The sequence below is a fragment of the Salvia miltiorrhiza genome, chromosome 1 (genome assembly GCF_028751815.1).
Source record: "Salvia miltiorrhiza cultivar Shanhuang (shh) chromosome 1, IMPLAD_Smil_shh, whole genome shotgun sequence".
NCBI lineage: Eukaryota > Viridiplantae > Streptophyta > Magnoliopsida > Lamiales > Lamiaceae > Salvia > Salvia miltiorrhiza.
In genome coordinates, this window is record NC_080387.1 from 53,110,947 (window position 1) to 53,131,901 (window position 20,955).

Below are 20,955 nucleotides of genomic sequence, written 5' to 3' on the forward strand. Positions count from 1 at the left end.
GATCTCTGGGATCAATTAGGCTTGGTGGTGAACCAAAATAGAGATGTTTGTGTTTGTGTGGCTGGGGACTTCAACTCTATTAGAGCTGAATCAGAAAGGGTGGGAAGGAGCTCACAATTTTCACCAAGGGATCTCCAAGCTTTTGAAGATTTCATCAAGTGCAATGGTTTGGTGGAAATTCGACTGCAAGGAAGGAGCTTTACTTGGTATCAACCTAACGGGCGATGTAAATCAAAGCTCGACAGATTCTTGGTGAACGATAAGTGGCTGGCCTCTTGGCCTCATTCCAAAGCTAGGGGTCTGCAAAGGACTATCTCAGACCATTGCCCAATCTTGATGGATACGAAAATGGTTGATTGGGGACCGAAGCCCTTTCGCTTCATTAATGCTTGGTTTAGTCATCCAGATTTTGAGACGGTGATCAAAGAATCTTGGCAAAAAAGTGGTTTTGCTGGGCGGAGTAGCTTTGTTTTTAAAGAAAAGTTGAAAAGATTGAAATTTGACCTCGAACTTTGGAACAGAACATCCTTCGGGTCGATTCAGGAGAACATTGCGAATCTTAAGGAGGACATTTTTAAGTGGGATGTGCTGGATGATACGTTGGGATTGGAGGAAGATGAGATTTTTAAGAGGAACGAAGCTTCAGCTAAGCTGTGCATCCAAATGAAGAACAGAGATAGCCTCCTGTCCCAAAAATCAAGACTTCGCTGGATTCAAGACGGGGATGTCAATAGCGGTTTCTTCCATAAAGTCATCAATGGAAGAAGACTTAAAAACGAATTGGCTGGTCTGGCAGTCGGGGATAGATGGGTTGATGATCCACAAGAAGTTAAGCAAGTGGTGAAAACCCACTTTGAAGCCCAATTTCGTGGAAGAAACCGAGTACGGCCTATTCTCCCAGCAGATTTTGTGCATAAAAAACTACCGGAGAACTGGAAAGCTTGGCTTGAGATGCCGTTCACTGAAGACGAGGTTAGATCTGCGGTGTGGAACTGCGAATGAGGGAAAAGTCCCGGGCCTGATGGGTTCAATTTTAATTTCTTCAAACAATGTTGGGCGACCATTAAAGATGATCTTTTGGAGGTTTTGAGAGAATTCCATTCCGACGGGAAACTCGCAAAAGGCAGTAACCCCTTCTTTATTGCCCTGATTCCGAAGAAAGAAGGCGCCACTGTTTTGAAGGATTTCCGGCCAATTTCCCTCATTAACTGCATGTATAAGGTGATCTCCAAAGTTCTTGCTTCGAGATTGAAACAGGTAATGCACCTCATTATTGCCGACTGCCAGAGCGCTTTTGTAGGAGGAAGATACATTCTTGATGGAGTCATCGTGCTCAATGAGATCATTGAAGACACTATCAAGAAGAAGAAAGGAGTGGCTCTGTTTAAAGTCGATTTTGCAAGAGCTTATGATACTGTTGACTGGACTTTTTTGAACACCATGCTCGAACATATGAATTTTGGCTTCAAATGGAGAAGTTGGATCTCAGGTTGTCTCAGCTCGGCTTCTGCTAACGTCTTGGTCAATGGTAGTCCCTCGGGCGAGTTTCGGTTGGAGAGAGGCCTTAGACAAGGTGACCCGCTTTCACCTTTCCTGTTTCTCATTGTGGCGGAAGGCCTTAATCTTCTAGTGGAAAGAGCTATTCATAAAGGAAGCCTTGAGCCGGTCTCTATCGGTAAAGACGAGGTTAGGATTTCTCATTTGCAATATGCTGATGACACTATGTTTGTCGTCACCGAGAAGAGAGAAAATGCTTGGGCTATTAAATGTGTTCTTAAGTTGTTTGAACTTCTGTCGGGCCTGTCCGTCAACTTCGACAAAAGTTGCATCGTGGGTGTTGGAATTACAGAGTCCGTGTGTAGAGATCTGGCAAAAACTCTCAAGTGCCAAGTGGGGGAGACGCCGATTAATTACCTTGGCATCAGGATTGGGAAAAGTTTGTCTCGTGCGGTGGAATGGAATTATCTTGTGGACAAAGTCAAGAGGAGGATTGCAAAGTGGAATTACAGGAAGATCTCCTTTGCTGGGCGGGTAACCTTAATTCGCTCGGTTCTTACCTCCATCCCGATTTACCAAATGTCATTCTCCATCATCAATAAATCTGTATTTTCTCAGCTGCGTTCGATCGTCTGTAACTTCCTTTGGGGGGGGGGAGCACGGGGAAAGGAGAATCCATTGGGTCAAGTGGGAGGAATTATGCTCTGATCTTAAACAAGGGGGGCTTGGTTTGAAGGATCTTGAAAGCTTCAACAAGGCCCTTATGGCCAAGTGGATTTGGAGATTCCTCACGGAAGGAAACTCGTTGTGGGTGCGGGCTGTTAGGGCTTGTAAGGGTGATCTGAGTTGGGATGAAGACGGGTTCAGATTAGAAGGGAACAGGCTGCTGAGACCGGGATGGTGGAAGAAAGTTATGAAGCTTAGCTGGGGGGACAAAGGGGCGTGGTTGAGGGATTTTCTGAAACCACAAGTTGGAGAGGGGGCGTCTTTCTCCTTCTGGAAACAGATTTGGGTTGGAGCGAAAAGTTTGAGAGATCTTTTTCCAAGGCTTTTCAGAATCAGTGACAATCAAGGGGGCTCTATTAAGAGTATGGGTGACTGGGTTGATGGTGTTTGGGAATGGAAGTTAGGTTGGAATAGAGACTTGAGGGGGAGAGAGCAAGATTGCGCTTCTAACCTCCTTGCTATCCTCTCCAATGTTGAAATCTTAGTAGGTAAAGAAGATGGCTGGAGGTGGACGGCGTCGAATAACGGTGTGTTCACGGTCAAATCGGCGTACAACAAAATTCGAGAGCTTGCTGTCTCCACTCCTCAAGGTGCGATGGGTATTGACCTTCTCGAGATGTGGAAAGCTCCGGCGCCTTTCAAGGTTAAAACAACTGCTTGGAGAGTGTTGAAAGGAAGGCTTGCCACATGTGAAAACCTGGTCCGAAGACAGGTGAACATTTCAGTTCCGAATTCAGAATGTGTGCTTTGCAAGGAACAGACCGAGACGATGGAGCATCTCTTCTTCAAGTGCCAAAAATCGGACGAAATTTGGTGGAACCTACTGCAGTGGCTTGGGTTTGAATCAGATTTGCCCGTTAAGGCCAAAGAGAATTTTCTCGCCTTTTCAAATCTTGGTAAAAAAACTGACTCGGCTCTTCTCATCGCTGTTTGGTTGTGTACAATTTGGTCAATTTGGAACGGGAGGAACAATTGCAGATTTAACCAAGGAACGTGGAATAAGGAGAAGCTGACGGCAGAGATAAAATCACGTGTGTGGGGGTGGATCTTGGCTTACAAAATGCCGAATTTCTGCATCGACTTTAGGACGTGGGTTACTGAGATTAGAATCTTGGCTTGAACTTTTCGTTTTGCTGGTCTGCTTCGCCTGGTGTTGTCTGCTTGGTTTGTTTTTTGTTTTGGTTGTGTTGGTTTTTTCCTTTTTCCTCTGTTTGTTGCCCTCTTGACCCTCTGGTACTTCTGGTACCTCTTGGGTGCTTTTTAATAAAGTCCATTTCCTGATCAAAAAAAAAAGAAAGAAGCATATTCATATTTCAATTAATTAATTGTTAATATTTATATGCGTCAAGAATATATTACTACTTCAAATGATCCCATTCATTTTATCAACTAAAAATCAATATATTCTCACCATCAATTTTGTATAGTTTGATCATATTATAAAATAAAGTTTTATTTTTATATAAAGAAGTATAACCATAAATATAGTGAAAATAGAACGGAGAGCACACAAGGAAGTATTTAATGGGGGAATCTTTGTCCGATGGGAATACATTAAAGATTTGGCAAACAATTTCTTGCAGAGATTCTCTTTTGTATCATTAATTATTGCAGTGTAAGTTGCTCTTCACATTTATGGTTGTGCCAACAACACCACCTCTCCCATTTACTTCTTGCAACTAACTCTTTTTAAAAATATATATATATATAAATTAAATTTTGAAATCTACAAAAAACAAGGGCGTGAGAAGGTGAAATAGGAATCAAATAGTTCAAAAGGTGAAATAAATGTTCACCAGAAAGGAGAAAGTGCAGTAATTGGGATTGAGATAGGGTGCATGTGTGTTTCTTGGTACAAGCACAACAATCAGCCAAGCCAAAATATTTTGACAATACACGGTTTGGAGAATTTTGAAAAGTGAGAAATGAGCTTATTTTTAAGGACATTAATCCGAATTTTGCTAAGATTGTGAAAGGTGTGAAGATTAACTCTTGGAAATGACTACATGCAAACTATCCTATTTCTTTATCCTATTCATTAACAAATTGGTGTTTTAGTTCGAGAGAATGTATACCGTCTAATTTGTAATTTTGTTTTAATTCTCTTTGTAAGGGTTGAGTATTCTTTGGACTCATATTTATATATTTTTATCTTGACCTTTCAAAAAAAATCAATAAAATTGTGTAAGACAATTTAATTCCTCAGTTGAAAATATATCATTGAGTTTTAGATTTTAATCTTAACTCATCTCACAGCAAGATCAAAAATATCATTGAAATGAATTTAGATTTTAGTCTTAACTCATCTCACAACAAGATCAAGATGGTTTCACACAAGATACTCCTATTTTGTTATTCTGCAAAAGTGTGACTTTTTATGAAGTGTAATCGATCGACAATTTTTGGCCAAAATCATAAGAAAAAACATTATTTTTTTTCTTATAATAAATATTAATAATTGAAACTTCCAAGTAGAGGCGGTTGAGGTGGTCGCACGCTCAAGTTCCTTGAAAAATTAAGGCCCCAATATATATTCCCTTTTCATGAATTATACATATGTATATATTATTTGTAAAATTATCTTATAAAAGCATGTTTTCTATCATATTTTAATTTTTGCCTACATTAGTCTCATTATTTTCTAAACTTTAACATTGCCTTTTCACTTTATTATTCATGTTTTTATTTATTTGATACGTTTTAGTTATGTAACATTATTATTTTTAATTAGAATTACAAGATGCATCTAAATATAATCAAATAAGCAACTCGCACGTAGACGAGACCTCTACACCATACAAAGGTGGGGAAAGAACTGTATGCAGATGGAACAATAATTTATCTATTTACGGTATCAAAACCAACTAATTATTTGTTATCTATAAAATAATATTTTATAGTAAGTAGAAAAACAAAAGATGATGATAGAAAAAAAATAATGAAAAGCCATAAGTGTATATGCGAACATGTGAAAGAATAATCTATGACAGAAAATCTAGAAAGCTAATCACAATTGCATGTAAATTAGATGAAACAATAGCCTATAACGAAAAATCTAAAAAAACTAATCAACATTGTATGTAATTTAAAGTGAAGAGGTTGAAATCGTTAATTGACCATAAGTTAGTATAAATAGATTCAATTCTACATTTAAATCTTTAAATAAAGCATAAATACAAGAAAGACACATAAACATCAGTAAAACTTTGCGTAGTTTAGACATATTTCATATATATTTCGAAAATTTAACTAAATAAAATTATAGGTAAGACAATATTCAATGGTTACTGTCCCATATTCAGTTCATTCGGCGCTTCCAAATAATCCATTCAGTAGTTCTGCATCAAATTAACTTTATTAACGAATTATTCAATTATATCTTTAGATTTATTTTTTAAAAAATATTTAATTATAACTTTATAATAACAATAGTAATTTAATTAGCTTATTATTTAATTATGATAAGAAAATAGCTCTTTTTCGAAAGAAAAAGTGAAAAATGAAACAAAACATAAAAAACAAATAAAAAGTTCAGTATTTCAATAATTTTCAAACTAAAATAAACCCTGTACAAGCTGCAATAAAATAAAGTAAAAGTTTGGATAAGCAATTTGATCATAATCAATGGAAGGAAAAGTGATTTTATTAAATGGTTATCATTTAATATATATATTGAATTGATAAAGTATATAATAATTAATAATTAAGTATATAAGAAATGAAAATAAAATTCATGTCTTGGTGAGACTGTAATTAAAGACGTATGAGGAAAGAGAGACTTGAACCATACATCGACAAAAATAAAATACTAGTACCAAATTAAAGTAAGAAGAGACAACTGTTTTAGGGAGATTATTAATTACTCCATTACAAGGATAACTGAAAAAGGCTACCAATAATTTTTTTTTACATGAACAATTGAAATAGCTAACAATGATAAAATTAAAAATTTTACAAGAGACTAATGATAATTATTTTATATTAAAAAATGTACAAATGCCAAATAATATATGAATCAAGAATTGATCTTTTGCATATACGATATTGACATTTAAATTTAAACCAAACAATTATTTTAAGCAAATAATATTCCAATAACAAGAAGAAAGAATCATTAAATACTGGAGTTTCAGCGATGGTGGATTTCAATAAATATATCTAATTATCTATATTTATTTAAAAAATTAAATAGACATAAAACCCAAACCTGAAGAAGTAGCAAAATGAAGAATAATGGTATGTGAAAAACGCACTAAGATATTGGCACGGCTCAATCAAAAACGCAAAAACAACATTCTCATTTCTGAGTGAGCCGAGCCAACATCATAGTGACTATTTCAACATCTCTCTCTCACTCTCTCTCTCTCTCTTATATATAGGATGATGAACAGAGAATGTTGATATATAGACATATGGAGAGAGAGAGAGAGAGAGAGAGAGCATAACGGTGAAGGAGAAATGGGAGGAAATATGGACATTTAAGAAGGCAGGAGTAAGTGTGGGACAGGTGCATTTAAACTAATATTCGATTCTCTATTTTGTTTTTCTTAAAAGAAAATGATAATAAATGAATGAAAAAAAATGAAGCTCCGATTTTTATGTTTTTGTAAAATTAAATTATGTTAACAAAACAATTTATAATATATTAGAATAAAAATAAATATATGAAACAAAAGAAAATAACGGTAACACAATATGAGTGATGCACGTGGAATAGGACTAGTATGCCATTCCTCTATGTGTTCATACGTGAGGATTAAATACAAAATTTATTGGTTATACGAAGTAAGAATCAATTTAGAATATTTGTCTTTATATAACTTATGATTGTCATAAACAGGCGTATTATCGTATATATAAAATGCATCATAATCACATCACTACACCAAAATAAGGAACACCGACGGATTTCATCCCACGTCAAAATAGTAGTCGATAAATTATTTTTATCTACGAATTTTTTTCATTCGTCGGTGATCACCGACAGACTCACCGATATCGTCTCCATACGTTGCTTTGCTATCAATGTCGTCCTGGAAATGATGCATTTAACGACGGAGTTTTCAGTTGATAAATTAAAAAAAAAAAAAAAGAATTATCCTCAAAAAAGCATGCTCTAATGATAAAAAATAAATCTGCTCTTAAATAAAATTTAATATAAACCATATCGTTCAAGCATTCAAACTAATCGATCATTCCAAAATAAACAATAATTTTCCATAAATAAGCATTCAATCTATTAAAACATATCAATTACATGAAGTAGTCTAGAGGAAGGAGGTCAACTCAAATCTATTTAATTTTTTGATCCTTTTCTAATCTATTTTTTCTCAAACAATTTTGGTAGCAAAATCTTAAGCATTTATATTTACAAGAAGACACAACCACCATTGTAGCCCCTATATATATATATGTATGTATATATGTGAGTGAGAACTTTGGCATTAAGAATACACACATCGTTCATCCAAAAAGAAAAAAGAAAAAAGAATACACACATCGTTAACGAATAAATTAACAACGAAAATTAGTTCTGTCGGCATTACCGACGAAATTTTCCGTCGCTAATCGGAAACAACGCCGGCATCGTCACATAGTCGCCGACGGACCGCCCGTCGGTGATTCAGCGGTGGAATCCAATTTTCGTCGGTAAATTGAATACCGACCACTTTAAGGGCGACCAGTGATCGGCGTCGGTGTTTCATCAATAATTATACTTAACGGCGGAAAATTGAAATTTAGTGACGGTATCCGCCTAGCTTCTCGTAGTGGTTTGCATATCTCTGGAAAAAATCAACCTGACCTATGTTCTAAATCAACTAAAACCAATTCAAGGACTCAACTCGATCATACAAAGTTCAAAACTCAATTAAATAGAATGCAAAATTAATTTGTTTTATCTAAAAGAGAAAATTCGATAGAATTTAAACTTTAGATCTCATTGTTTATATATTGAAATCTGTACTATTTGAAATCCCTTGAAAAAGAATGAAAAATTGTTATTAACCTCATAATTACTATCAAAGTATACACAAGACATTTTGACTTAAAAATTAACGTTGGATTCCAATTATATGACAGTGACTCTACCAAACCTGACCAACATTCAACAATACTTTTCCATGCTCAATCATTATTTATTTATTTATTTGCGAACAAGTTGGGAGAACTCAATTCCCACTCTCATCAAATGAGGCCCAAATTAAGCCCATGAAGCCCAACATTGCCCAGATCCACTAATCATGTCTCTATCACAATGCCAATATTCCAAAATTGTAACAAAAAATCTCTCAAAAAATCAGCTTCAATCTCCGATCTTCTACAAAGTCGGCCATCGGCCACCTCGCCACTGTATATAACTCTCAAACCCAGTTCATTTCACTTTTTCAATCTTCGATTTCTCCCTCACAAATTCCCAGCTCAAAGAAAATCATAGTAGCGTTTTTACACGCATAAATTCACCGGAAATGGAGGCCCTCTCCACCACAACCGCCGCCGCCGCCGCAGTAACGCTACCGATGTTCTCCCCTGATAAATTCAGAGACCCTTCTTCCCGGAGACTTGTGCGCTTCTCCACCTCCGCCAAAAGTCAGCACCTTTTGCTTTTCTCTTCTCCTTTTCGACCATCGGAAATTTTGATATCGTGATGTTTTTTGTTTCCGAAGGTGATAGAAATAGCCGTAACGGTAACGGCGAGCCCGATCTCAAGCCCGATTCTTCCGCCTCCGGACTCGTTCCGATCCTGAGTAATCACACGCTTTCAAAGGTAAGTATTGTTCGCGCTTTTCTTCTTTAGCTGCAATTTCCTAATCGTTAATCTGAGATTCGATCGGAGGAGTTGAAATCGTGGTGCTTTTTGGATCATTATTTTCGTCGAATAGTTTAGCTGCAATTTCCCAATCGTTAATCTGAGGAGCTGAATCATGGGGTTTCTTGGGTCAGTGATTTCCTCGAACTGTTTTTAGCTGCAATTTTCCAACGTTAGTTTGAGATTCTATCGAAGGAGTTGAAATCAAGGGATTCTTGGGTCAGTATTTTTATGGAATAGTTTAGCTGCAATTTCCCAATAATTAATTTGAGATTCAATCGGAAACTGAAACCATAGGGATTATTGGGTCAGTATATTCGTCGAACAGTTTAGCTGCTCCCAATCGTTAATTTAGGTCAATCGGAGAAGTTGATCATCGGGATTTTTGGGTCAGTAATTGCGTCGAACAGTTTAGCTGCAATTTTCATTAATCTCAATTTTCTCGATCCTTGGATTTGCAGGATGCGGCGATGGGGCTGGTTCTGAGCGCGGCCAATGTGAGGGGATGGACAACCGGGTCGGGTATGGAAGGCCCATCATCGCCGACCGGGTCGGGCCACAATTCCGGCATGGAGCGTGTCTCCACTTTCCCATGGTCACTCTTCACGAAATCGCCGCGGCGCCGGATGCGCGTGGCATTCACGTGCAACGTCTGTGGCCAGCGCACCACACGGGCGATCAACCCACATGCCTATACCGACGGCACCGTCTTTGTTCAGGTATATATACTATCAATTTTTGCATTTCTTGAATCCCCAATTTGATTGCTGCAGCAAAAAAGTCCCCATTTTTATAATCATGATTTTGCTTGATGATTTATTATGTCTCAAATCAATGCACCTTAGCTAATTGTTCATTGTGTTCAAGTTCTTGGACAAGCTAATCATGTCTTCAATTCAAGTACTGAAATAATGCGAAAGAACTTCTATAGAGTAAGAGGGGAGTTTACTTTTAAGGATTAGTCTAGATAAATGAAGATAGTATAGACTAATCCATGGTTTACTAAGATTGATTTGAACTTTGGGATTTCTTAAGGCTCTGTATAATTTCTATCATTTGAGCTAATTTTTTTGGTTCATATCACGGTAAGAATTGGAGATATATACTTATCTTAACAGTGATGAAAAGTAAACGCCCCTTATTTGATTGTTGAAAGGTTTTGGGCAATGCTGGTGTTAATTCATAGTGGTTTTAACTGTATTTTGGAGAAGAACGTGCACTTATGGTGCTGTTCTTGTTTTCGAATAGTGTTGCGGATGCAATGTATTCCATAAGCTGGTGGACAATTTGAATCTGTTCCACGAGATGAAGTGCTACGTTGATCCGAGCTTCAATCCGAACCCTATTGATGGTATGAGCTTCAAGTTTTTGGACATGGACGAGGGCAAGGATGATGATATCTTTCCGCTCATATGAGAGGTGACTTGTATTCTCAACTTCTAGTGTACATTCTATTGATCTTATAGGACTATATAACTTAGTGGTTGTAGATGTGATCTTGGTGTTGGTAGAATAAATATTGCATATATGTGTAAAGATTAGCGTTTGATATATATATATGAATATACAATGGTTTCTCTCCAATGCCCATTTTAGGTATTGCACCATTCAATTTGGCAAGAATGTTTTTGAATTGGAAAATGGTGTTGCAGATTGATTTGTTTTGGATGTGATTTAGTAGTGTTGATAGAGAATCATTGTTTGTGTTTTTAATATTTGTTGAAAATAATTAGTTGGCTTTGATCGGTTAGGATTTGTAAGACGGTACTCATCGTCATCGTTGAATACTATTACACTCGAACACTTGTAAAATTACGATTATAAAAATATGCTATTCTCTTGGTCTACAAAAATTGTAATATATATATATATATATAAATTAATCAAGCTTAATTAATCAAACAAAACAAAACAGGAAGCAGGGTTTTTTTTTTTTTAATATTTTTCTTAATTTAAAATCATAGAAATTAAGAAACAAATAAAAATTCGAGATTCGGTCAGTTTATTTAGTTTCAACTTTGGATTGATGTGAGGTAGATAATATCACTAATTCGTAATTTTCTAGAATTTCATGTAAATGTAAATACAATGACCCGTTCGATTTCCCTGAAGGGATTCAGATGAAATTTCACATTTAATTTGGTTTAGTTATTGATATAATAATAACAATAATAATAATAATGCCTAACACTGTTTGTCGTGGTTCGAATTGTACGATTCTTGTAGCAAAACCGCAAACGATGTATGTGTGTTGTACCACTAAGTACTACACTATTGCCTCCTTTTGTACTGGAAAAGCTTTTGCTTATTCTCCTCCCTATATATTTCTTCTCGTCTTTCAATTTATTTCTGCTTCATTTCAGCATTTCTTCACTCTTAATTTGTGCATTCTGAGGTATTGCTCTTTTTTTTCTTTCTTTCTTTTTTCAAAATGTAGCCTCTTATTTTTAGGAGTCCTATTTATACTCCCTCTAAAAGAGCTTTATCATTTATATATACTTATTTAAGTACAACAATGTAATTTAACATTATGAAACATTTAGTGCGTTGAGATTTTTATTTATTTATTCATTTCAATAGTATAATGTGTTATAGCATAATATCATATGGATGTTTTCTTACAAATGAAATACAAAAATAGTAGTATTATATTCAGTAAATTTTGCACAATTTCATTTTTACTAGCACACTAAAATGTGTTATAGCTATGTACATATAGTATTATTGAGTCGTTATCAGTCACATGACATGTATAGTATTCGAAATTCAGATCAAATACACAACCTAATGAAATATACTAAACTTTAGTATTTCTTCACTTGTCCCCTTTTTTTCCTTCTCATTCTTCACTTATCTATTTACCTAAATCTTAAAATAAAATTCAATTTTAGCAAAGGTAGGAAGCATCACAATTCCTAGTCATAGAGACAAGTATTGATTAATCTACAACACACACCACCCAAATAAATATTTATTTCCCACCTCACATCCCAAAACATCCAATCCCACATCATTGGATAGTATATCCAAAGCAACCAATGAGATGAAGATAAACCCCACTTCTCCATCCATGCATTCCTTATCCTCATCAAAACACACACCACACACACTAAACCCACCACCACATATTTAACCCCCTCTCTTCCCTCTTCCCATTTCTTGATTTCCCACCACCCTCAAAATCAACCATCCCCACTCCAAAACCAAAATCAAAATCAAACAATGGCCGCCATCACCTCCGCCGCCGTCGCCATCCCCTCCTTCACCGGGCTGAAGGCCGGCGCCGCCTCGGCCGCGAAGCCCGCCGCCGTCCGCATGGCCCCCCCGAGGGTCGGCGCGAGGGCGTCCCTGAAGGACTTGGGGCTGGCAATGGCGGCGACTGCCGCGACGGCCGTGATCGCCGGAAACGCGCTGGCCCTGGAGGTGACCCTGGGGAGCGACGACGGCGGGCTGGTATTCATCCCGCAGAACTTCGAGGTGGCGGCGGGGGAGGAGATCGTGTTCAAGAACAACGCGGGGTTCCCCCACAACGTGGTGTTCGACGAGGACGAGGTGCCCGCGGGCGTGGACGTGGCGAAGATCTCGATGTCGGAGGAGGACCTCCTCAACGCCAAGGGCGAGACCTACGCCGTGAAGCTGACGGCGCCGGGAACCTACTCCTTCTACTGCTCGCCTCACCAAGGGGCCGGCATGGTCGGAAAAGTCACCGTCAAATAGACTCACACAAATGGAAATGGTGATGCCTAATTAATCATCTCGTTTTTGTATTTTCAACTTCCAAATCAGAGATTTATAGAACATTAATTTGGTCTATGTATGAGATGATTACTGTGATTTTTATGATCATGGTGTGCCTGTGTATTCCACATTTCTTTAATCGGATTCTGTAAATTTTGCTTGCTATTCCATAATGTGTCGTCGTTTCATTCTGGTTGATGATAGAGGCTTTTACGCAAAGATTCCCACAATAAACTGATGATTTTACAAGGATTAAAAAAAATGATTGGTGGGGCTTAAGCCCCCCTCACCTCTTAAATGAGCCAAGACATAAAACGATACTAATCCAAATCGAACATTTTTACGAGGCTTTTAGTTTGACGAATATGATAGATAAGATTGATGAAATTGGAGAATGATTAAATGATGTATTTAATTTTGAAATGATAAATAACTATTTAACTAGATGATTAGAGTGTGAGTCGAGTTAGCCATCTCATGTGTCGAATAATGCAAATCAAATATTTGATCAAATTAAATTATTTTGCTTCCTCCGTCCCATAAGAATATGTATCTTTTGTCATTTTAGTACGTCGCACAAGAGTGTGCATTTTCCTTTTTTTGGACTCCTTCTTCTATTAATAACATACCCACCTAATATTTATTAAAATCCATGCCATTAACAATCACACATACTTTTATAGAATGAAGGGAGTATCAATCATGTCTTGTTACTCAAAATAAATGCCTCTTTAATATTGAATCCGGTATAGGATGAATAAGTGATGATCATAGAAAGTGAAGAGTGGTAAAACTAAAACTCATAAAAGGAGCTCGAATACTAAACGGCGTCGTTTAATACTGGAGGAATGAAGAAAAGATTGTAACATTGAATTCTAAACGAACTTTTGAATTGCTTTGAGATGGAAGAATCCTACAAATGAGACCTGAATCTGGTTGAGCTTGTATGAAGAGACACCAGATTGGACAATAATGTTACATAAGACAGATTCATACAGTATGGAAAAAACATGCCTTTTTACAAAGTTCCTGACAAGCATATATTAGTAAGTATATCCTAACATTGTACTTAAAAACTCTGCTTTCCAAACCCTTTTCCGCTGGGGGTTCAGAATCAATATGTATACAAAAATCTGTGCAAAACAAAGTGTAAGAAGTGAGTGCTGTTTTAAGTAGTCAATGCATCAGGCAGGCTGCTCGGCGCGCCTAGCACTTTACCACCGACGTCCGGGAAGGTCTCCTGTCCGGGCAAAGGCTTTACCTTTCCGTTGGAATCTATTCTCACTGGATATTTGAGGATGTGGCCTTGTAATGGAGTGAATTGCGCTCTCGTGTATCGCCTCCAGTTGTCTTCTGCCACGCTATTCACATGCCTAACGCACTCCAAGCTCTCGGGTCTCTTGAAGCAATCCTTGATGGTTCCTAGGTGCTCTGCCCAGAGTGACATTCTATATCCATATACCTGAGAAATGCATGTATGATTTAGTGCAGAATATGTATAAACATAAAAGGGAAATACACTGGTTTAGACTAATAATATGGTTTTCCGATGGTTTTAGCTTAATACGTTAACAAACCTATTTTCCCTAAAGAATACTCAGTTTAGAAATATTTTGGTAACCTGGCCACATGGATGTTCCTTTCTCTTACTCCAGGTGTAGTGAGGCTGATAAGCGCCCATGGCTATCTCCGTATCTCTCGAACCAGCCATAGAGCGTTGGTTGATGTTGGCCGAACCAATGATCACATACTCGTCATCCACTACCATTCCCTTGGCATGCACGTATATCATGAACCGCCCGTATTTCTTTGCAGGTAATTCCTGGTAGGAGTTCTATTTAGTTCGATGTAAAACTTTTTTCCAATGAATGGGATTCCGTGTTCGTGTAGGAGCATTATTTCCATTGAACGGGGTTTGGTAACTCACATTTGGCTCCTCTTCTTCAATGTGATCTTCACGATTGCCAAGACAATAGAAATTCAGATAGTCAGTTGGGTGCGTGTCAATTTGGGCGGCCTTGATTTCTGAAGCAATGATATCGTACATCATCTGCATTGTTTGCCCCTACAAGAGTGGAAACTCAACAGATTATGCATCCTGTACAAATATATATACATTTTGATTTTGAATAATGTGTACAAGAATAGATGCAAAGAACCAAGCAGATAGCTAAAATGGAAAAACTAAGTGAATCTTTTAGCTATAAAATTACCTGCCAGTAAAGAATTTCTTGTACAGAGGCACTACTAGGAACACCCTCTGGCCACATGGGGATGACAACGTATACAGTAAATCTCTCTTTCGCCTTTATTTTACTGGCAATCTTTAGTGCGAGTTCAATAGGAATTAAATTGTCCGCGCCTAAGAAAAAAACAAAATTACATCATGTAAAATAACCATAAGAAAGAGGTCTCAAAGACTTGTTAATATAACACAAGTTATCGAAACATTCCTCTCTTGTCAGCTAATTTACTCAAATGCACTTGGAATCCAATTCAAACTATATATAACACAAGGATACAGATATTCAAGTAAGGTAAAATCTACCTGCGCTTTTGTAGTTTGGCCAAGCAAAGGATGATCCAATGAAATATTGATTTTCGATATATATAGAGTGTTGAGCAGCTCTTATCGCCTGGATATAGGCCATTTGAATGCTTTTATCGATGACCAAATTCTTGGCACATACTAGGTTCTGCAAGAAAGAAAATTTTAAGGTTTGTATAATTGTATTTGTTGTCGCAGTAGAAAGAAGATAATAAGTTAAGTTCTTGCTGATTAAGTAAGCCTATGTAAACATGGAAATAAACATGGAAGTTTGTGCAATACTTGTTTCTTAGCCTCATGGACATTTTTGGGAAATCCTTTAAGTGATCCTGAATCTATAGATCGGAAAACCTGCGACATCAAGATAACCAATCAAGATCAACTTTTGTGTTAAACAACATTTCAACTGGAAAAAAGAAAAAGAAAAAATATCAGTGAAGTCGTTGACCTGAACGTGCCAGTTTTCTGGATCATCTTCCTCGGAAACCCATAATGAAGGATGGTCACTTGGAACATTTTGGGAGGGACTATTTATCCACGAAATACGTTCAATCTTAATCAAAGCATCATCATGCCAACGCGATATTTTTTTGAACCGCCTTCCAAACTCAGCCCATTTAGTGGCTTTTCTCCACCTTTGCTCAAAGTTCATGAGCACATCATAAGCAGCTGGCCCTTCGATTTTGCAATGTAAATCGTGCCATGGTTGTCGCGGAGCCTTCTTTCCTGGCTATTTTAGAATTATGGTTATGAGTATGACCAACTGTAAAACCAGTAAGTGATGAGTAGTCGGCTTACAGGAAATGTAGGATTATGAAAATCATCCTTAAAGACTGTGTCAAGATCACCAAATAACCGGTGCTGAGGAGTATCATATCTTCCATCACACAAGTCTAGACCACCAAGAAATGCAGTTATCTTTCGGTTATTGCCATGGCCTTGACTATCAACAATCACACATTTCTGATGGTGAGTATAAAGAGTTCCGACAACCTGGATCAAACACAAGAATGTGTAATTTCTCAATGTCTAGTTCTCATCAATAACTAAACCTTTTGCGCAAATGAGAAAGAAACACTGCAGAAGGTCTCGTTTTCTTAATGCTTCTGTGACCAAAACATACTTTCAACAAGATCCTTTAAGCATATCTTTGATATGTTCTAATCTAACTGTTGCAAACAATATATATTAAAAAAAAGTATTAGAGTGATAAAAGATCAATCTCTAGCATGGTAACTGAACAAAAAGTGCCTACAAGTAAAAGCAAAAGAATGGTATTAATCCATGATAGCGTATAAATTATCCACAAATCAAGTTTTTTGAACACAAAGCCATTACTTAAAGCACAATCAGTTACTTAGAATAAAGCATGCCTGTTGCTTGAAAATGCTAAGCTTACTGCTCGCGTAACGCGGGGCCAGAACACATGTAACAGAGGAGTGCTTGAAAAACTTCCGAGTTTCTTCATCATGAGTTTGCATCACTCCTTCCTGCATCAAGAAATAGGCTGTGTGAACTAGAATAGGTTTAAGCCCTATGATTATATTCTGTTTGCTGTTTACATAAACTATTCACTCCATTTTCGAACAAGCACAAAACTGATCATAAGCTCGAAACCAAGGTGGGTGACAAGAAAATCCCTTCAAAATCACAAGATAGTATGAAAATCTTTGCCTACCTAATCACTTCATCACATTTTTTAAAGTTATACCTCAATCTTACGATATTCAGAAACACAACTCTTATCGTCAAACAATGCACACCGCTAACTTCTATATACACACTACAAGACCAGTAACAAATTCAAAAGCTGTGGTTCTCACCGTTTCAATAAAGAACTTGCTGTGGGAAGTCTTGTCATCCCACACCAACAGCAACACCCTCACCCCTTCTTGAGATTTGTATTTCAGTAAATCCCCCAAAGTCAAGTTGCCACCATTAGGCAATGGCCTAGTAGGCTCCCTCACCAGCCTCACCTTATGAAAAATCGACCAGCCGACAACATACACCAAGTGGTGCGCCTCAAGTATCGCGTGGCATATGTCCTCCCAACACTTATCGTGCTCAAAGTTACTCCCATTATCCAGCTTGATGTCGGGCAGCATCCCATCCATCACATGCGCGTCTTGGTAGAGCGTCACCTTCCCTCCATGCCGCCTTGGGAAGTAACTCTCCTTCAAGCCGTAATCCCCTGAAATGCCGGCTTGGTAAAGGCGGTTTTCTTGGCAGGGGGTGAACTTCAACCGCAACCTAATCGCACAATCGTGTTTTGGAGGCTTCCCATATGATCCTATAATCGGGAACCATTCATCTACCAGCTCCCGTGAAGCAATTCTCTCAGCTGCCACAGAAGCAACACCGATGAGATCGGCTCCAAACACGTCGTTGTCCTTCACTTGGAAGTCTACCTAAATCACCATGGTGAATAAATCTTCACATTTTTAATCTGCCCAAACATTTTCGAAATCTCATTTATTATAACAAAAATCTCGAATTCCTAAATTGAAGATCAATCAACCCTAAAATATACATATACAAAGTCAGTCAACAGCTTAATTGATATTGAATGCATACTGACGTTACCAGATTAAATCCAACAAAATCTCCAAATTCAAATAAATCTCAAATTAATCGCACAATGTTTGAATTGAATGCAAACCTGAGAAACCGGATGAGCTAAGGGTATCTTAAACTGTTCCTCCCAAACCGGATCCTGCGAATTGGCGAGGACGCGGGTGCGGGCGACGACGGCGCCGCCGAGGCTGACGGTGACGTAGGGGTCGCTGGTGATGATCTTGCGGTGGTGGTAGCGATCGTGGCGGCTGTGGGTGGCGAACGGCCTGCGGCAGTCGAATGCAGTGAGGAAGCGGCGGAGGCGCTCCGAGATCAAATCCATATTCGGCAGGCACCGAGCTTCTATGATTTCCAGCTCGAGGTCGCCGTGGAGGCAGACGACGACAGCGTTGTTTCCGGCACCCTCGCCCGCCATTTTTCGTTTGTTGTCGCGCGTGGCGGCGGGAGAGGTGGCGGGTAGCGGTGGTGGAGGTGTCTCCGCCGCGGCGCGGCGAAATGGCGGATGAAACAGTGGAAATTTTTTTTATGGGGAGAAAAAAAAATAGTAACTGAAATTATTTGCAGGGTAGTTGGGTGGCGCAACTTTTATAGCAAGATGTGGGCGGTGGGAAATCGACACCTAGAATTTGAATATTACTTCATTTTTTTCCTTTTTTTTTTCTTTTCATTTCATTTTATTAGTTGGACATATTAGTTAAAATAAAGTATCTTCTTGTTCCCTCAAAAAATAGAAATTTGCTAGGGGCACATAAAAAGTTAAATTTCTTTTTGTGTTTCAATAGAATTGGTTTCTTCTACATAACCTGTGTTATGACATGCAAATTCAAAAAAAAAATGATTTTTGAATTTTTATGTAATTATTTTTCGACTTACAGTATAATTAAATGTAGGAGTAATTAATTTTAGTTCGGTCAAATTTTGAAAAACATTACAAATTTATGTATTTTTAAGTATACTTTATAATGTATGGGTAATTGACCTTTTTAAAATAAAGAATCTTTTTTCTCTAAAAAAAAATAATAAAGAAAAAAGAATCTTTTGCTCCCTCAAAAAATAGAAAAAGTAAAAAGAATACACATAAAAGTTAAGTTTATTTTTATGTGCGAATATAATGAATAATATAAATTCTGAATATTGAGTCGTTTAGATAAGTGTGATGATTTTACCTCCTTTGAGTTGTGAGTCTTGTGATGAAGTTTTGAAATAAAGAATCTTTAGCACATATGATGACGGTTATCTTGAGAGTTGACGAAATTGAATAGATTAGTATTAGGTTGTTTGGGTTTGAATGCAAGACACAAGATTTTGGTGAATTTTAGGTGGCCTTTTTGAAATTATTAATCTTTATTCAATGTTGTGTTCCATGTAAGAGTCGCACCTGGTCAACCATGAAGAGGTTAAATAAAAAAAAATAAAAAATAAAAAAACGATTTATTTAATTTTTTTGTTTAAAATAAAAAATACTCATTTTTTATTATTGGTGTTTAATGAAACCAACACCTAAAACTATGGAGAAAAACCATGAACTATACCTAGTGTGATGACTTGAAGAAGACGAAGTAAAAATGATCGGAAACCTTGCCTCAAAGAGAAAACAGCAGTTGTATTCGAAAATATGAGATAGCGTAGCTCATAATACACGAGCTCGGGCCCTATTTATAGATTTACAAACGGAGGGGTAAAATAGTAAAAACATCTTCGATGCATGCGTCTTGCGTGGTGGAAGGGTATACTGGTAATTTCAATGATACGCGGGGAGACCTTCCCGCGCATTTAATGACTCCTCTGGTAGAAATGTCTCTTCTGGCAAAGGCGTCTCCTCTGGCGATGTAATCTCTGGTGGAGGTGACTCCTCTGGTAGACACGTCGTCTCTAGTAAAGGCGTCTCCTCTGGCGATAATGACTTCTCTGATGCGGATGACTCCTCTGGCGAAGATGGCTCCTGTGTCAAGAATGACTTCTCTGGTGCGGATAACTCCTCTGATGAGAGTGATTCCTCTGATTTGTACTCTCTCCCTACTCTGCATATATTGCTCCTCACCAACCACTCCCCCCTCTAGTCTGGTTGAACCGGGTATTCTTCGTGTTCAACCAGTGGTGTGTTATCAGCATCAACACTTTGTCGTTTTCCTTGACCCCTGTAAATCATAAAGACATAAGCATTTTGACATTATGAGAAAGTAAAAAGAAGCCCTGTAAATTGTTCTCTGGCGTTTTTGTTACTCCTGCCCCCTGGTCTGGCTAGTTCACTCTGGAGAGGTGCAACTAGTCAGAGGACTCGCCCGTGTGGATGACGTCATCCGCATTAAATGTCTGCCCAGTCTACAGTATTTTCCCCGTACCCCGAGGTTACTTTTTAACCTTTGCGTCCTTTCGCCTTTCCGTAGAAATTCTCATCCGTTGATTTCTTCCGTATGCCACGTGCCGTTCATCCCGCGTGCTGATGGTTACCCGCGTACAATCTTACTTAGCCGATTCGAACTCCCCTTTTTTCACTATTCTTCTTCTCCAAGTTTTCCGAGCGAATTTTCTGCATTTTCCGGCGATTTCCTCACTGTTCCGGTATTCTCCCGCGACCCTTCCGCTCCAGGTTTTACCGTCCATCTTTCTCTGGCCTAGGTAACTCGCGTATCCTCTTCACTGCAATTTTGTGTTTAATCGTAGCGTAGTGGTATAACTGTTGGTGCTCTGATTGAGCGTGTTAGAAACCCTAGGATTAGCATTTCCTAACATGGCCTGCACCTCCACCCCTCAACCCTCTCGCTCGCCCTCTCCTTCTGCCCGAGACCCTTCATCTTCCTCCCCATCGCGGCAAGATCTTGAAAATCTTCCTTCCCCCTCTGTTTCTAACGAATCTCAAACTGCACCCCCTCCTTCTCCACCTAAGAAAAAAGGGAAAAAGCCCCGCCAACCCCCCAAAAGTGTTCCTCCATCCCGCCTTAGTGTCGCGGAGGTGGAAAGATTGAGAAGCAAATGTAGGCGTCCTGAAGGTCTAAAGTTCGAGGCCTTTTCTAAGGATTCAACGCCTCCCGAGAGCCTTCACCATCACAAGTTGATAGTTGTT

General features: G+C 38.1%; 4 protein-coding genes across 4 annotated transcripts in view; 3 read left to right on the top strand and 1 right to left on the bottom strand.

The window, feature by feature from the left end:
* The window catches only part of LOC130992384 (T-complex protein 1 subunit beta-like), a 629,300-nt gene that overhangs the window by 75,591 nt on the left and 532,754 nt on the right, over positions 1 to 20,955 (top strand). The gene's annotated exons all lie outside the window — the stretch shown is intronic.
* On the top strand, positions 8,410 to 10,615 carry LOC130993184 (uncharacterized). Its single transcript, XM_057917966.1, has 4 exons — positions 8,410 to 8,811; positions 8,889 to 8,989; positions 9,493 to 9,750; positions 10,280 to 10,615. The coding sequence occupies exons 1-4, from the start codon at positions 8,691 to 8,693 to the stop codon at positions 10,445 to 10,447; spliced, it is 648 nt and encodes a 215-aa protein (XP_057773949.1). The 5' UTR covers positions 8,410 to 8,690; the 3' UTR covers positions 10,448 to 10,615.
* Positions 11,381 to 12,934, top strand: LOC130993285 (plastocyanin-like). The gene has a single exon (XM_057918122.1). The coding sequence runs from the start codon at positions 12,254 to 12,256 to the stop codon at positions 12,746 to 12,748; it is 495 nt and encodes a 164-aa protein (XP_057774105.1). The 5' UTR covers positions 11,381 to 12,253; the 3' UTR covers positions 12,749 to 12,934.
* On the bottom strand, positions 13,638 to 18,457 carry LOC130992185 (phospholipase D delta-like). The gene is made up of 11 exons (XM_057916737.1): positions 17,977 to 18,457; positions 17,141 to 17,725; positions 16,691 to 16,807; positions 16,116 to 16,310; positions 15,766 to 16,047; positions 15,600 to 15,668; positions 15,318 to 15,465; positions 14,983 to 15,131; positions 14,697 to 14,834; positions 14,391 to 14,591; positions 13,638 to 14,231 (listed from the first exon to the last, which is right to left on the bottom strand). Exons 1-11 carry the CDS (start codon positions 18,304 to 18,306, stop codon positions 13,938 to 13,940), a joined length of 2,508 nt encoding a protein of 835 aa, XP_057772720.1. The 5' UTR covers positions 18,307 to 18,457; the 3' UTR covers positions 13,638 to 13,937.

Excerpts from the sequence above, each read along its gene's own strand:
- LOC130993184 (XM_057917966.1), top strand. The coding sequence starts at position 8,691 with ATGGAGGCCCTCTCCACCACAACCGCCGCCGCCGCCGCAGTAACGCTA. Across the intron at positions 8,812-8,888 it reads CTTCTCCACCTCCGCCAAAA|GTGATAGAAATAGCCGTAAC; the intron begins GTCAGCACCTTT and ends TTGTTTCCGAAG. Across the intron at positions 9,751-10,279 it reads ACGGCACCGTCTTTGTTCAG|TGTTGCGGATGCAATGTATT; the intron begins GTATATATACTA and ends GTTTTCGAATAG.
- LOC130993285 (XM_057918122.1), top strand. The coding sequence starts at position 12,254 with ATGGCCGCCATCACCTCCGCCGCCGTCGCCATCCCCTCCTTCACCGGG.
- LOC130992185 (XM_057916737.1), bottom strand. The coding sequence starts at position 18,306 with ATGGCGGGCGAGGGTGCCGGAAACAACGCTGTCGTCGTCTGCCTCCAC. Across the intron at positions 17,726-17,976 it reads TAGCTCATCCGGTTTCTCAG|GTAGACTTCCAAGTGAAGGA; the intron begins GTTTGCATTCAA and ends ATGGTGATTTAG. Across the intron at positions 15,669-15,765 it reads CAGAAAACTGGCACGTTCAG|GTTTTCCGATCTATAGATTC; the intron begins GTCAACGACTTC and ends TTGATGTCGCAG.